We start from the raw sequence: 17192 nt of genomic DNA, 5'->3' as shown, positions 1-17192 counted from the left end.
GATTTTGCATTAAAATGAATTTTCTGAAGGGCATAAAGTCTGAAGCTCAAATGTCTGCCATTATTTTCTAACTTCAATTTTTAATGATTTGCCACTAACTTGCCAGAAAAACACAATTTTATGAAAAATGAACCAAAAATATGAGGCAAAAATCTGGACATTCTGCAAAAATCTGTACAGTTGAGAGGTACAATTGCTACATTTTTATGGGAGAAGGGTCCAAGTTTCAGAAATGAAACCTTCAAAGTCTTGTTAGTGTCTTTATCCGGATACCAAGCTACCTTGAATATTTAACGTTCAGCTGCTTTCGGTATTTATACTTTAGAGGGTTCTGCACTGGGACACTTTCGCCATTACTGTTACTTTGGTAGGATTTCAATGAGGAAGGCACATATGGAACTTACGGGCCTCCGTAAAAGTTAAAAACTCAGCTAAATAAATAACAATTAAAACAGTTTAACTACATAGGCGCTACATGATAAGTAGACAGAATGATATACTTGAGCGAAGACCGCTAGAAAGGGAAGCAGGAACCTTCTGATTAAGTGTGCTTATCTGGGTTCGCGCCCTAGGTCTGCTTTGCATTAATGGGTTTACAGGGGAGCTCTGACAAATCCAGTACAAGGTCATCAAATAATTTACAGTTAGGGAAGTCCCTCCTCGTCCATTAAACTACTTAGAAGCTTATATTGCGTACCCCTGCTGCTTGCCACAAGATTGCCCTGGCAAAAACTGGCAGGCGTTCTTAATAAATTACTAATCTTGCTGTCAATATCTCTTCACAAGTTTAGAGCTCTTGGAACAACATTTGTTTCGAATATGCCACGACTTTAGCCATAAGAGGTGTACAATATCCTAATTTTGATCCTTAAACTGCTTTGCCTCTGTTCAGTTGTTGACATTAGTTCAGCACGTAATTAAAGTATTTTAAACATTTTTTTGTAAAATGTGCCACTCTATCCTAATTTTGAATTTTATTTAGGCACTGAGTTGATTGTAAACACTCTAATCATTAGAAACAGATTACTTAAAATTTAAATAATGTATGCATTTTTTTTTGGGGGGGGGTCTTTCTATGTACAAGACTGACCCATTTTTTTCTCTTCTTATTAGGAGTACCGTTTAGATTGCTTGCTTCAAATACGTGTTGAAGCACCAGACGCTTTTGAGGGCACAACTGTGCCCATAGCTCCCAATTGCACTTTTTCATCGTTAAGAACATTCCCCATACCGAGTCTTAAAAAGTCCATGTATACACTGTCCTCACGTTGAACGAGTCTGCCACGTCTTCATTGCTAAGATTTGTAAACAGCTGTCAGTGGTCAAAAATAGTAATCCAATTCAGCAAAATAACTTTTTGAAAGTATAAGGGTAACACATTTCACCATGTCACGAACTTTCTGGTTAAATGTGGTAGTACACTGTTAGTAAGTGTCCACATTTTGCCATTTATAAAAGGTGGTGTTCCTCAATTTGGATGTGGAAGGTTGAGATCTATGACTATTCAGCAGTTGCAATTCAAAAATAACATGTATAACCCCCCCCCCCCCCACACACACACACACACACACACACATACACACACATCTCAGCTGCGCAGCAGAATGTCCATAACTTTGCTTCATATTTTTGTCTGTTTCTCTGGCTTTCATATCTCTCGAAAAATCGATACTAACGCAAAACCTAGCAACTTTCTAAGGTTGTAAGAGTAATATTTAAAATTTATCCTTGATGTTGGGTCTTTGCTCCCCTCCCCAACCGTTTTGGTTTTGCTCAGAATTATTGGGCTAACGTTGACAGGCATTTTTCTCGCTCTCTCTCTATTTCTCTCTCTGTCTCTCTCTCTCTCTCTCTCACACACACACACACACACACACACACACACACACACCTCACAACTGCCTTTTAAATAATTATCTTGGGGGTAAACAGCTCTTATCTATGGCTCTCTAGCCTTACTGACCTGCACCATCAATTCCCTTTACATTCGTCATCCAGTAGGAATATGAAGATCGATATCTGTCATTCCCTGAATTGTTGCTTTAACTTCTGCCTACATACCAAAAACATTACAGAATTTTAATCTGCATAGATGAACTTTTTCAATTACATCAGTTGCTCTTTGTCTTGTTGCTGCAAATAAGGAAAGAAAAAACAAAATAGTGGTATTTTTGCCTTTAAGTTTTCATTGTACGACACACCTCGAAACACATCACTTAACTGCGCACAGACTTTGGTAGAATGTCCAGATTTACTACTTCATATTTTGATCTTTTCCTCATATGATTTTTTTTTGGCAAATCGCTGAGGAATATAACCTCTCAACCTCCTAACGCAAGAAATTTGGACAACGCCTAAAATATCCAGGGGACAATGACTCAAAAATAGAGGCATATTTTAAATATTGCTTTTATAAACGTGGAAAGCTGATAGACTAATATGATTTGTGTTAGCATACATTGCCTGAAGAATATGAAGTCTGAAACTCAAATGTGTTAGTGCCATCAGTCTTCTGTGATTTGCCAGAAAACCACAAATTGTATGAGGAACAGATCAAAAATATAAGGCAAAAATCTGGATATTCTGCAAACATTTGGACAGGTGAGAGATATGCTGAGGAATGAAGTCACAAGAAAATGAGATACATCTGAGTTCCAGAGTTCATATCCTCTAAAATGCATTCTGGCACAAACTCTGTTATTCTAGCAACTTTCAAGTTTAGAAGAGAAATATTTAAAACCTGTCTCTATGTTTGCCCCCCCCCCCCCCCCCCCCACACACACACACAATTAGGCTTTTTCTAGACTTCCTGCGCTAAGAAGTTGAGAGGTATTCTTGAAAGACTGGTGATTAATTCTGCCTGATTTACACCTTTGGTTTGTCTTGGCTTGCCATTCTACTTTAACCTGGCAAACTTATATTTCCTTACATAAATAGGTTGGTTTGGCATATAGAGGTCAGTGATCTGTAAACTGCAGGTACTTTACTATTTCCTTATTACCTTTTTACGCTTTTTCTCGGGTTTTTGCTTCTGTGGAAAACAAATATTCGCACCAGAGGGACTCCAGCTATGTGTTTAGGGAATTACGCTTGTCTTTGAACTGGCAAAAAATATACTCGCTATATTTTTGTGAAAATATCTTTATCTCTGAGTAATGGCTATTTGCCAGGTAGGCATGGAGCTACCCCCCCCCCCCCAACATAAAATGCTAGCTTACACAAATAACCCTTTCATGAGCTTGTGACCGTAGTTTGCTCATCGTCAGCTAAATGTTCACTGGTTCAAGGGAAAACCACCTTTGTGTTCATTAAGAAAGTCTTAAACGTATATAAGGGTTTGGGGGTGGGTCTCGTATTGAGTTGCATAGTACGTCTAATTATGTTTACAGTAAATAAGTAATTGTATTTAAACGCCGGCGGCAGATAAATCTGCTGCAGCCTTCTGAAAAGTAATACAAACGTTCCCAACATTTTTAAGTCTCCTATTCCTCAATTAGAGGGAAAATCGCCCCAGGAGGTGAGCTGTAGAAGTCTTCACATCATTTGAGAGAAGCTCTCTGTAGGCGCTTGTATGGGATGTGCCACTTCTTTCCGGGAGACTAGACAATATTTGATATATTATGACAACAACATTCAATTAGATCACTGCATTCAGTTTGTCCCTGTCAGTGACTAGATGCTAAGCAAGCCTTGGAAGGTCCAATCCAAGGTCAGAGCCCCTGACACATCAAATCAGACTCAACGCACAAACCTGCAGGACTTTCCCTTCATCTAACTTGAAAGAACCCTGCAGAATAAATCGGAGGCTGAAGAGTCCTAGACGTCATCTCTGGAGGCAAACCCCGAAACACAAAGTGCCTTAGCTTTGTCATGGACTGGAAAGGCAAAATGCAAAAGATAAAATATAAAAAGCCCGAATCCGACCAACTGGACTATCACGTGGTATGACGCTTGTGTTTGTTTGTGTGTGTGTGTGTAATAGAGAGAGACAGAGAAAAAGGAAGAAATTGCAAAGAGGACTGTGGGACTTATTAATCCATTGAGCGAACTTTAGGCCCTTGTAAGTAAATCATTTTCAAAATGTAACAGTCATTTATTTCCCTAACACTGGATATTGATTATTGGGATAGGCTCCGGCATCTCCGCGCCACCCTGAAAGATTAAGCGGGTCTTACACACACACACACACACACACACACACACACACACACACACAGAGCGTGCGTGATACGTTGTTGCCTATACAGCTTACCTTTTTCATTTAGGCTTGGTTGTGCAAGGATAAGTTTCTGGATGTATTATTGCCTTGCAATATGCAGGTGCAAATTAAGGGAAGTGAAACTAAGATTAGAAGAAAAACTTGCCATAGTCATTAGGTGGAACGCTCCCCGTTTTGATCCTTAAAAAGTCCACATTCCTCGCAGTTACACTACACATTGGCATCAAGTTTTTTGTCTAAACAGCTATACATAATGCTTGACAGTACTAAATCATTAATTTATCTACAGATTGTTTTTCTTAAAGTATAAAGTAATATATTTTACCCATTCCTTGGGCGTTCTAGTTGAAATTGTTATTAAGTATCCACATTTTGCTCGGTTGTTCCACATTATGAGGTATGGAAGGCTAAGCGCTACGTCCGGCCTGCAAAACTGCAGTATTTTACTAGTCCTTCCACTTCAACGTCACTTGCCGCACTACAACGTCACTCATCTATTTGGCTTTGCAAGTCTGTTGTGTTGGGATGTGTTGTGCTGCCATAGTAATGTTCTCACAAAGTCCTAACAACACATGTGACGTCACTAACACAGCGTAATAACTAAACTGCAATCATCTAGTTCGGAGTCAGACCTAATCTGAAAGATTCTTACGTTAAAACACAAAACGGTGACATGAAAGCACGTCATTTTGTTTTTGCTGTGTGTGTGCATACAGCTTTCTCAACAAACCAGGGGCAACTCAGAATCATGGACAAATCTCAAAATAATCAGGTATGATCACTGAGACTTTTAAAATATTAATATTGTTAACTTAAGACGTTAATAGAATAAGAAAATGTGAATTAATATACCTTTTATGAAATAAAATAAACACATTTTGTCATTTATTAAGTCTCATTCATCACCTTTTCTCCAAAAGTAATCAGTTTTAGGGGGGGTAAAGAGAGACAGAGCTAAAATCTGAGTCAAAATCAGGGACCTCCCTCAGGGAGGCTCCCTGAAAATCAGGTACAGCTGAGATGTGTGTGTGTGTGTGTTTGTGTGTGTGTGTATCTGTCTGTGTGTGCGTGCGTGCGTGCGTGTGTGTGTGTGTGTGTGTGTGTAATGCCTCATATGATTTGAATTCTTGTCCAAGAGTTAGACATACCGGAAATCATTACTTTTGTATTTATAAACAATAAGAAATGGTACCACTCCATTAAATATTGCATTCCTTTGTCTCTTTGAAGAACATTTACATGGTTTTCAAAATGTGGGAAACTGTGCTTATTATATTACTATTTGATATCAGCTTAGGGCATTCTTATCAGGTAACCATAGCTATGGCTTTATTAAACACTCAAAAAAAAAGCATCTGTACCCCCGCACACAGGAACATACGCACCCCCCTTTACCTCATGTAAAATGCCGCAGAACTCTTACTTATTCCACATGACTAAAAACTTCCAACAATGGAATATTTATCACTATATACTGTTGTAGAAACAATGAGGATATGAGGCACCTACCGTTAACAAGTACATTGAAATGTCATACAATATTGTGAAAAGGAATTCAGAGCATTAATAAGTATTTTACATTATTATAGTAAACAGTTTAAGAATTTAAAGACGCGCAGTCTGTTTATCTAAAAATGTGCCTTTTTAACTACACTGGCTGACAAAACTGATGTAAGAGTGGGACATATAATTTTGTTAAGCTCCAACTAAAATGAAATACATAAAGACAACTTGAAATCGCTATAAAGAGCTAATAAAATTGATTCCACCTGGCTTTCGGGATCATTAATATTGTTTGTGGAGTCTGAACGATCCCAGATCTAAGAGACTGGGTTACTTGCCGATATAAGTTTTTAAAACTGTGTGGATGTGTTTGGGATTGATTTCTATGTTTACTTGTGGATTTTAACATTAAAACGTTGGTTTTGACATCCGTGGCTCTGGCAGTTTGGTACTTTACTTTGTTTTTTAAAACTTATATTACTTATAATTTAAAGCCATGAATATACATACAGATGCACATATACATATGTCTATATACGTACCTCCCCCAGACGTGTGTGTATACCTGTTTGTGTGTAAATATACAAAAGTTAACTAAAAAAAATATGTTTTTGCTGAGTGCGGCATTTTTCACTGGTATGAGTTTTCTTACAGACATGTAAGTAATATTGCAGTTTGCTTTATTACATACTGTATTGTGGGCATACCTCTCAACCTCTTAGAGTAAGAAATCTGAACAAAGCCATAAAAACGTGGTACAAAGAGGGACAATTTTGAAATATTGCTCTTACAGAAAGCTGACAGAATAACAGATTTTGCATTAGCGTGAATTTTCTGAAGGGTATGAAGTCTAAAACTCAAATGTCTGTCATTATTTTCTAACTACATTCTTTAGTGATTTGCCACTAATTTGCCAGAAAGCCACAATTCTATGAAAAATGGACCAAAATATAAGGCAAAAATCTGGTCATTCTGCAAAAATCTGTACAGCTGAGAGGTATTGTGGGTTTGGTAGTGCACTTACAGTGTTTTTTACCCTTCTTCCAGTGTAGTGCATAGTGCAACGATGCAGTTGTTATGTATACGCTGGGGGTGCAGGAGAGCCTGACCCCTGAAAACAATTGTTTTGGGTGTTTTTTTTTTTTTTTTGAGTTTTTGCCTTTTGATCTTCCATAAGCTTGAATAAAAGTAATTAATATATATATATATATATATATATATATATACACACACACACACACACACACACACATATATATATATATACATATATATATATATATATATATATATATACATATACACACATTAATACACACACATGCGCGCGCACACACACACACACACACACACACACACACACACACACAGACACACACACGCACACGTATAAAAAGCCTAGCTATTTGTATGCAAGCGCGTCTGTGCTACGGTTGCCACCTTTTCAGCTGCCCAAAGTGAGACATTTTTGGTACAAACGTCAGATTTTGCATGCCGAAACATATCCACGGCCAGTACAAAGGACAGAACTTCACTTTTTTCCCTAAATAAAAGCTTATTCTTGTAGCAGTTTAGTTGCTTGTTCTGTTTCTTATAACATTTAGGTGTTTCAGATACAGAATAACTGTTTTATGCAACTATTACATAAAATATAAGAAAATAATTTTGCCCTAAAATCTCAGGACATTTGCCGTTTTTACAATTATTTTGCAGACACAACTGCCCAAAGAGGGACTGTCCCTCGTAAAGTGGGACAGGTGATAACCCTAGTCTGTGCGTGAGTGTGAATATATATGTATGTATATATATATATATATATATATGTATATATATATATATATATATATATATATATATATATACGAACGTATGAGTACAGAGAGAAAGATATATATATAGAGAGGTTTAGAGATATAGATAGATATAGACATGTTTACACGTGTGTGTATATTCCACTCGGGCAAAATTGGAAATTTAGCTGCGAGCTAGAATCAGGTATGTTGCAAGTACCCTTCAAACAGGGAAACAATTTAATTAAGCGAGAGGTCCGGGGAACCTTTACGTTGTTAAATCTTGTGTCAAACATTCATCCCTGACACTGCAACAGTCCATACCTCTCAACTGTCCAGATTTTCGCAGAAAGTCCAGATTTTTGCCTTGTATTTTTCGTCTGTTCCTCATAAAATTTGAGGTTTTCTGGAAAATCATTGAGGAGTAAAGTTACTAAACAATGACAGAAGTTTGAGTTTCAGACTTCAAACCCATCAGAAAATACACGCTAGTGCAAAAGCTGCTATCCTATCAGCTTTCTACGTTTATAGGAACATTATTTAAAAATTGTCCCTATTTTTTTACCGTTGTCCCCCCAATATTTTTTGCATTGTCCAGATTTTTTGTGCTAAGAGGTTGAGAGGTATGTGCAACACATTTCTGCTGTAGTGGAAATGGGGTCGTCAGAGCTCCCAGTCTTTCATTCCAAAAGCCAAGTGAAAGCGTTAAATAACAAGAGGTACAAATAACTAAATAAATAAATAAATAAAAGTTCCAAATAAAATCACACTTTGTTTATGCAATGGTGCTATGTAGGGAACAAGCTGTGTTGCACTTTCTAAAACCAGAATGCTAAGAATTATATTTACCAGTAATCCTTGCACTTTTAGAGAAGAAAACACATTTTATGAGGGAAAGGGCAGCATCCGGAGGCAAAATGGGGTCAGCTGAGATCTAGGGGGTCCAAGAATAACACACTTTTCAATTCTGATAAATCTGTAACACACACACGAATGTTTCTTTTGGAATGACAGGTTACAAAATGCAAGGATTTCTGGATTTATTTGTACAGCTAGCTTTCTGCACCACGAAATGGAAGTGAAATTGCACAACAGAGCTGATCTCCAAGAATGCACTAAACCCAAGTCAGGGCGACGAAAATTAAGAAACGCCAGGCTGATAAGATACTGAGGTCGGGTAAAATGTTTACTTAAGAGGATTGCATTTTACATTTGTCCTCCAGGTGACTAGATAAAGGGTTGCCATTAGAAATAAAACAAAAGGAAGTTAGGAAAATGGCGAACTGGTGTAAGGAAAGTAACCTTTGTGAACTTGTGTAGACCGATTTTCTGTCATTTAAGTGTAACATTGCTTAAAACTTGGTAGAAGCAAATAATACGTTTCACTTAGGACTCGTTCACCTGGCCATGCAAGAGGCAAGCCACAGATGAAAGAAATAAAACTGTCCAAATACTGAACCCACTTGTGTGATAATACTCCAAAAAAATATTATAACGTATCTCTTTTCCAGCTTAGATATAGATAAAACTTTGGCTTACCTTGCCCCCTGTCCACAAAACCTGTTATAGTGTTGGCAGACTTGGAGGACTGAAAAAAACTCGCATTGATGCCAAGTTTCTCAGCAGTCGAGTAGGTCCTGTAAACAGACAGCATATACTCATGAGGAACAACCCGCTGTCTGCCTGCTTGAGAATGTTGTTGCCGGCGGCTGCTAGATCCCTCTTTGAAGGACTTAGGGATCCTCCCGTCTTTTCGGATCTTAACCCCTTTGCTGGAATCTAACTCTGGAGATATGGCAACTGTTGATGGCTGGACAAAGGGTAAATCCCAAATAAACGTGACTAAAAAAATTACAGATAGCAAGGTTCCAAGCATATCCATAGCATGCAAGACTAGAACAGATAAAAGACTTCCCGTTTCACCGAGCTGAAACAGTCTCTGCGCCCAGACACTTGGAGCTTTGCAGGCAGTGACTGCAGACTTGCCCTGGTGCTGCCTGCTCAGTGCACGCCAAGACACGCCTCCTAGTGCACGGCAGCTCCCTCCCTGCTGTATTTAGTGCAAAACTCAGTTAGCCACCTGGTGTGGTGAAGCTGCCCATCTCCCAGAAAAGTGAACTAGGTTAGGGCAGTCCGACAATGCACCTTACCGAGGCATTCAAGGGCTTTACCGCACCACTTACCGGGGTTTCAGTGCTACTAAACTTAAGTGCCTGCAGTGCTTTTGTACTTTATATGTTGCCCACACCTCATCAAAACGAGTAAACAACCAAATTTCATGTAGGAAATGATTTGCAGGACATGTACTTTAACGCATCACTTGGTCATTATATAAGTTATTGCAGTACTGCAGTGTCAGTATGTGCTTTCTGCATCCAAGTCCTTCTAAGCAGGGGACATTTGGGCGTGATTGTATTACTTGACCAAGATTGTTTAATGTTCCTTTTAAGCCTGCATATCTCTCAACTGTCCCCGATTTTGACTCAAATTTTAGTTCTGTCCCTCTTAATCCCTCCTAAAACTTGCGACTTTTGGAAGAAATAGTACAAGATTTTAAATGTCCCTGATTTCTTCTGCTTTTGTCCTTGATTGGTTGACAGCTATGAAATCAAGTACCACACTTTTGTCCGCAATGTGTATTGCTTGCTTTGATGAAATCCCCCTATTGACTGGGTGATGTGATGTATGCAACGTCTCCTTGTTAGTTTGTTTGTGTCTTTCGGCTTTTCCCGGTTAGGGGTCGCCACAGCGATGATTGGCAGTAGATTTTTACGTGCCGAGTTGCCAGCCCTGATGCAAAACCTTCAACGAAGGTACGCCCATTCACGCATGTCTCCGCACAGAAGACGCTCTAGCTGAGAATCGAACATGAATCGAAATGTTTCTCAGTTTGCAATTTGAATAAATTGCGAATAAAACGTTTTTATTTAAAAAGTATGATAAATTAAATATATCTATATTGTTTTTTTTTTCATCAATAACTATATGCTGACAGAGTTGTTTTGAACAGAAGTTGTAATATATTGGCCGTTTAAGCAGTTTTTCCATCTCTTTCAACTTTCTGGTTTAAAAGCCCGCATTTGCACTTTTTCCCTCCTTTCCTGTAACTAGTCTAGTCTAGATACAGATTTGCTGTATCCAGGACTGTTTGCAAGCTTTCGAGCCGTACCAAAGTCTGCTCTTCAAAATTTTCCTTAGATCTACTAGTTCTCTCCTTTCCTGCACTTTTACTAGCTTATTAGTCTGCCACTTTGCCAGACTTCTTGTAGCAATTATTGTAGCACACAAAAGTGCTACCAACACTAAATGTTCTACAAGGAAACAGCTCTAGTACTTATTATTAATGCCCACCCCTGCAGGCATGTCTAAAGGTTGGCTCCCTGTGCATTCTCCTATTAACCTGGTGAACTTGAGCATCCTGAGGCAATGTAGCAACTGCCTCATGTACACTGACAACCCACCCCTCTTACCTCCCAACACTCAGACTTGTGAGAGATGCACTTATATATCCAAACTGGAAGCCACGCACTCTCCAGCCAAGACCGGAATAGTTGGTCAAGAGGAGAAGGTCAACACTTGCACCACACCACATGGAACACATAGCCCTCCAGAACACACACTAGCACTGCCTTCACATAAAAACACAAACCACACACCAACCTTCGCAGAGGCTCTCAATAAAAATCTACCCAAACAGCAGAGACCTCCAAGGCAGAAACGCACTCGACCACCACAACACAACACTAATCACGAGGCACATAACTCTCTTAAACAGCGTACCACTCAACCAAAGTCCCTAAGGCAAAACAGCATGCCCAACACACTAGTCATAGGTGACTCGATAGTGAGGTACACTGATGTCCCACTCACTAGATTGAATAAGGAGAAAGTAACAGTCAGCTGCCTGTCAGGCACCAGGATCCACCACATAACGCACACACTGAGGTGCCTCAACAACAGGTACAAATATGACTCTGTCATTGTACATGTGGGTGTGAATGACCTGAGACATACCTCCCTGGACTATATGAAAAGAGACATGGAGGAGCTCTCGGATTATGTAGCCCAGGCAGGTATGACCCTAGCCTTGAGCAGCATCCTACCATCACCCAGAATGATACCATAGTACAAACAGAAAATGATTGAGTTCAACAATTGGCTAAGTTCCTGGTATCATTCTAAGGGAATCCAGTATCTGTCTGCCTGGGATGACATGATTGACAGACCCTGATGCTTTGATAGAGATGGCCTGCATCTGTCACCCCTGGGCTTCTGGATACTGGCCAAGGCTGTTGCCACCCCTATAGTACCTTTTTTAGGTGGCGTTCCAAAGACCAAATTACCACTGTAACAGCTACAAACAAATGCAATCTGAGGGTCATGCTGCTCAACGCTAGAAGTCTAAATATCAAAATGCACTCATGGAAGCACTCCTTAAAATGGACAACATCAACATTTGTGTCGTAACAGAGACCTGGTTCAAGGCACCAGAAAGCACCCCTGCACTACCAAGCTATAACTCATTCCACACCTTTTGGCCCCATAACTTGGACTGAAGCTCCAAGGGTGGTGGTGTTTCCATATTCATAAAAGATGTGCACACCTCCAGATTAGTAGCCCAACATAATGCATCTGAGATACTTCAGGTGCAGCTAACATTAGGTAAGACAGCTATTTAGGTCGTAGCCTGCTATAGGTCCCCAACCATGTCCCAAGACTCACACTCCACATTCGTAAGCACCCTGGAGAATATTAGGGTCCAACCTAACACTCTCATACTGGGCGACTTCTCCTCCATTAACTGGGAAAAGTACTCATGTGCCAATACACTTGTCCAGCGTTTCTTGGAATTCATTAATTCCAATGCCCTGGACCAGCTCATTCTTACCCCCACTAGAGGTAGCAACATCCTTGACCTGGTCATTACTAACATGGACAACCCTTGCTCTACACCAATAGTCAACTCTTCCTTGGTTAGATCCGACCAGAAACTAATCACCTTGGAAATCCCCCCCCCCCCCGCAAAGGTAACCACCATGAAAAACTTCTCCAAAGCTAACTTTGGGAAACTAAAAACAGAGGTGGATAACTTCATGGACCCATGCAAACGGAGATCAGTTTCATGACTGCTGAATCATACACCAATGCACTATATGAACACATACACAAATGCATGGATCTCGCCATACCCAACAGAACCAAGATGCTCTCCTCCAAAAAAGGAAGCCAATCTGGTGGTCCCCTGCCATAAACAAACACTACAACAGAAGGAGGAAACTGATACAGAATAAGGTGAAGACCCAAGACTGGAAAAACTTCATTATTAGCCTCAACAAAAAGTTGAGATCCCTCATCAAATCCTCTAAAGCTAACTACGAAAACAGAATTGTGGCAGATAGTAAAGACAACCACAAGGCCTTCTATAGTTATGCAAAGAATCTCCATGGCAATACCCAGATTTCCTCTGAGCTACTACATAATGGTACCTCCTATACTGAGTCAACAGATATTGCCAATATACTGGCCAACAGATTCAGTGCCAAATTTACCCCCCCTCCCCAAGGGACCAGTCACAATACCAGTAGATTGCTAGGCACCCAGTATTACTGCTGCACAGGTTAAAACAGCACTATCCAATGTCAAGAATACAGCTTCTATGGTACCTGACAATATTCCTGGCTGTGTTCTACATGAACTACGCAGTGAACTGGCACCTCATCTGTGTGTCCTGTTCAATCACAGCCTCACCTCAGGCTTTGTCACTACCAAATGGCGCACTGCTACAGTCATCCCTCTCCACAAAGGAGGAGCAACTACAGACCCTGGGAACTATCGCCCAATTAGCCTGATGAGTCTGATATGCAAAGCTATATAACACATCATCATGGACTTCATAAACAAGGATATAGGGAATCTCCAAACTCTGTATCCCACACAGTTTGGTTTTGTGAAGGATAGATCATGCCTGTTCAACTTGGTCAACTTCTTTGAGTCAGTCACCAGAGCTGTAGATGAAGGCAAGGCAGTGCATACAGCCTACCTTGCTCTGGCCAAGGCCTTTGATACCATTCCCCACTCAGGGATCTTAGAAAAACTCACTAAGCTAGGCATCAACCCCTATATCACTAGGTGGGTTGCAAACTGGCTCACAGGTAGAACTCACAGTGTGAAAGTAGCCGACTCCAAGTCAGACTGCTGACCAGTCACAAGTAGAATCCCACAGGGTTCAGTCCTGGGTCCTCTCCAGTTTGGTATCTACTTCTCTGAAGTCCAGGCCAACATGAAGGGGCTCTGGTTGACAAAAGTTCACAGACGATTGCAAGTTGGGAGCTATTATTAACTCCCCGAGTGATGTTGACATCCTACAGAAAGGCCTCACTGAGACCAACGACTGGTGTCGGAACCATGGCCTTAAGCTCAATGCCAAAAAAATGTGTCATCCCCTTTGGGAAAAACCCAGTTCCCATGAATTACCTCATCAATGGTAGTTCACTGACACAGAAGGTGTTATAAGAGATTTGGGAACACAGGTTGACAGCAACCTCTCTTTTGACCACCACATTGCCACTGTGGTCAGAAAGTCCTTCTATATGGTACATCTCATTACTAAGGGTTTTGCATCCAGGAAGAAAGAGGTCACTGTCTTCCTCTGTTCTTCCTTCATTAGGCCAGTCATTGAGTACAATGTCCCATTTGGCATGTACCTCACTAAACACCTGCAACAACTGGAGAGGCTGCAAACGTACCTCACAAACAGGATCCTAGGCCTTAAACATTTGTTCTGTATGGACAGACTAAAAATATTCCAGCTATTCTCTGTCTCATATCATTTACTTAGAGGTGATCTCTGCTTGACTTACAAAGCCATGTCTGATCTAGCTCTGTTAAAAATGCCACATCTACAAAAATCCCAATCCCTCTGCACCACATGCTCCAGAGACCTCACCTCATTACCACAATCAACAGAACATGCTGGGGGGAGAGGTTCATAACCCAAAGACTGCCAATGCTATGGAATAGACTTCCCATACATGTCAAGCAGAGCACCTCACTGGCCCTCTTCAATATAAATCTTGATGAATGGATGGGAAAAAGAAAATTCACCCCAGGGATCACTCCAGTGGCTTTACTTGACTGAGGCACTGGGAACTAAGGTTGAGTGGCACAATGCCAGGGTAATCCTATGGACTAGGCTTGTAAAGACCCCAGGGCCATTAGCCTAGTACACACCTATGAACTTATGAACCTATGACTGCCTGCACAATCTGCCTAATTACAGCATTTCCCTACTTTTGTACTTTACAATGGGGTCAGAGGTAGTTATTTTTAATTGTTTCTTTCATGCACGCACACACGCAGTCACACACTTTGTAAATAGTAAACTATGTAGGACTTTGACACTGTTGTGAATGAAAAAGAAAGGAGAGTGGGTAGTTTCATTAACAATCTGTTGACACAGGAGAGCATGGAAACTTATACCCAAAATATCTGCTTGAGTCTTCAGACTAAATATCTTTTTTTGTCCAATTCATCCTGTATTACTGCAAGGAATTAAGCTCATTGTTTCTCATATGATGTCCTTACATTCACCGCTGCAGTATTCATAATTTATGGGATTCCCTGCTGTGAAGCCCATCATTTGGCCAGTCTACCAAAGTCTACCATTGCTTTAAGGTACGCCGAACATCATCTAAACACTCCTCGGGTGATGTAGGACATAAAGGTGACGTTCAGGTATACTATCCTCAAAACTTCATTGCTGCCAGTTTGAACTCTGTTTTTAACCATCGGTTTATTTGCCTCGATCTGTTTTTTTGCCATTTTTTTCTGTTTGTTGGATTTCTGGTGATTACTCCTGTTTGCTGAAATCCTCACCATTGCAAATAAGTACTTATTTGGGGTTTTTGTTCTTTTCTTGCTTTTTTGTGCTGTTTGAGGGTGTTAATATCATCGAGGAGGGGTTAATGCCAGAGTGGGAGACAGATTCCCCATAAAGACTGCCACAATAAGTGCAATTTTTGCCTAGGAGCTTCTCATGAACATGTTCAATTTGTCAGGTGTTTGCCCTGAAAACCCTTTGTAGTAGGCTTTCTTCCTTTTCACTGTATATTGAGAACCAGCATCTTAAGCTTCTTGCTAAAGATACCATGGATGGAACTTCCTGCCCTGAGAGTCAACCATCAGGGATGAAGAAGGTGAAAAAGGTAAAACTGGAATCTTCCCTGCCCAGCCTCTGCTGGGAGTTTCTCCTGAGGTTATTACAAACCTGGAGACTCACCTGGTTGTGTTGTCAGATTCCTCTGCTCCATCCAGCTTGGAGGCCAGCGAGGATCTGGCAGGCAGCATGTCCAACAAGGCTTTGCAGGTATCCATTTCGGGTGTTCAGGGGGAGCCACAGTTGATTGTTTCCAAGGGGTCTGGGGGGGGGGGGTTTCCACAGTTTCTTCTAAGGGAAAAAGTTCCTACTATGGTTGTGGAATGGCGTCCTGAGTCAGGGCTTTCTCAGTTTTCCTGGTCAGACGTCCCTTTAAAAAAGAAACAGAAAACTCAACATGTTTCTTCTGCTTCTAGGGATCCACAGTGTGAATGGCAGACCTTTATTCAGGGGTTATTTAATGCTTTACTGCTGTTAAGGCTTCCTCAAGGGGTTTCAGTTCTTGCTCCTCCTTGGTCCTCTTCTTCAACTAAAAGGCCCAGGGAATTGAATTCTTCTGAAGAAGAGTTGGATTCTGATGAAGAATCCCTTACTTATTCTACTCATATTCCTTCTTCTTTAGACTAATGGTCTGAGGAGGAGGAATCTAATAGTCCAGATACTTCTTCTGAGGAAATTTCCTTTGGGAACACAATCTCTAGGATGATGGAATTTTTTAAGTGGGGTTGTGCCCATGCTTCTGATATCTATAAGAGGTACTATGAGTTACTATAGATGGAATCTCCTAAACCTACAGCTATTCCTTTTGTCCTGTCTGCTTTACTGGATGTTTTTTCCAGTGTCTCTAAAGTGCCTGATTCTTTGCCCCCTGCTCCCAAGAAGTCTGATAGGGTTTATAGGGTGCCTGAGGATTGCTCCTTTGTGTTCAAATGTCCTGCTGTTGACCCCTCCCTGATGTCTATATTCTCTGATAAGCCATCTCAATTGCTTACTTTTTCCAAGTTACTGCATTCTGACAAGGACAGCAGAACCATTGACAGGCTGGATAAGAAGGTTTGTACTTCGGCTACCCTAGCTTTTAGGGGTACTAATTATCAGACCCATATATCTAGGTATGTGTTGTCTCTTCTTTCTCAGGCTTGTCAGCTTTTTTCTGACCTTCCAGACTCTGAGAGTACATCTTCTGCTCTTTCCTTGCTAAGGACTTCCTCTCAAGTAGTTCATCATTCTATCAAATGTAGTTATGATGCAGCAGATGCCTCTTCTAGGGCTGCTGCTTTTGATTCCATACTGAGGAGATATTCTGGTTCTATATTACAAGATCAAAACTTTACTTAATCGAATAAGTAAAGCTCGAACTTGTAATATCAAAACTGTAAATTGTCGAACGGCTGATTTAACCCAGGGGAAACACTTCCCTTGGCTGTTATGTGGAGTATGCCATTTCTCCAATTTGGAGTGATCTCAGAGCTGGTATATTTAGGTAGGGGGATGTGGGGGACAATGCCCCCCACTTGATTTCGGA

General features: G+C 40.5%; 1 protein-coding gene across 1 annotated transcript in view; it reads right to left on the bottom strand.

The window, feature by feature from the left end:
- Positions 1-9465, bottom strand: part of GDF6 (growth differentiation factor 6) — an 870910-nt gene extending 861445 nt beyond the window's left edge. Inside the window, exon 1 of the mRNA XM_044065606.1 lies at positions 9052-9465. Within this exon, the coding sequence (XP_043921541.1) occupies positions 9052-9394 (343 nt within the window). The 5' untranslated portion in view covers positions 9395-9465. The remainder of the gene's footprint in view (positions 1-9051) is intronic.
- Positions 9466-17192: the final 7727 nt, after the last annotated feature.

The sequence above is a fragment of the Protopterus annectens genome, chromosome 3.part0 (genome assembly GCF_019279795.1).
Source record: "Protopterus annectens isolate FY-2018-M chromosome 3.part0, PAN1.0, whole genome shotgun sequence".
Classification (NCBI taxonomy): Eukaryota; Metazoa; Chordata; order Ceratodontiformes; family Protopteridae; genus Protopterus; species Protopterus annectens.
Note: the sequence above shows the minus strand (reverse complement) of the source record. Positions and strands in the feature narration are given on the sequence as shown.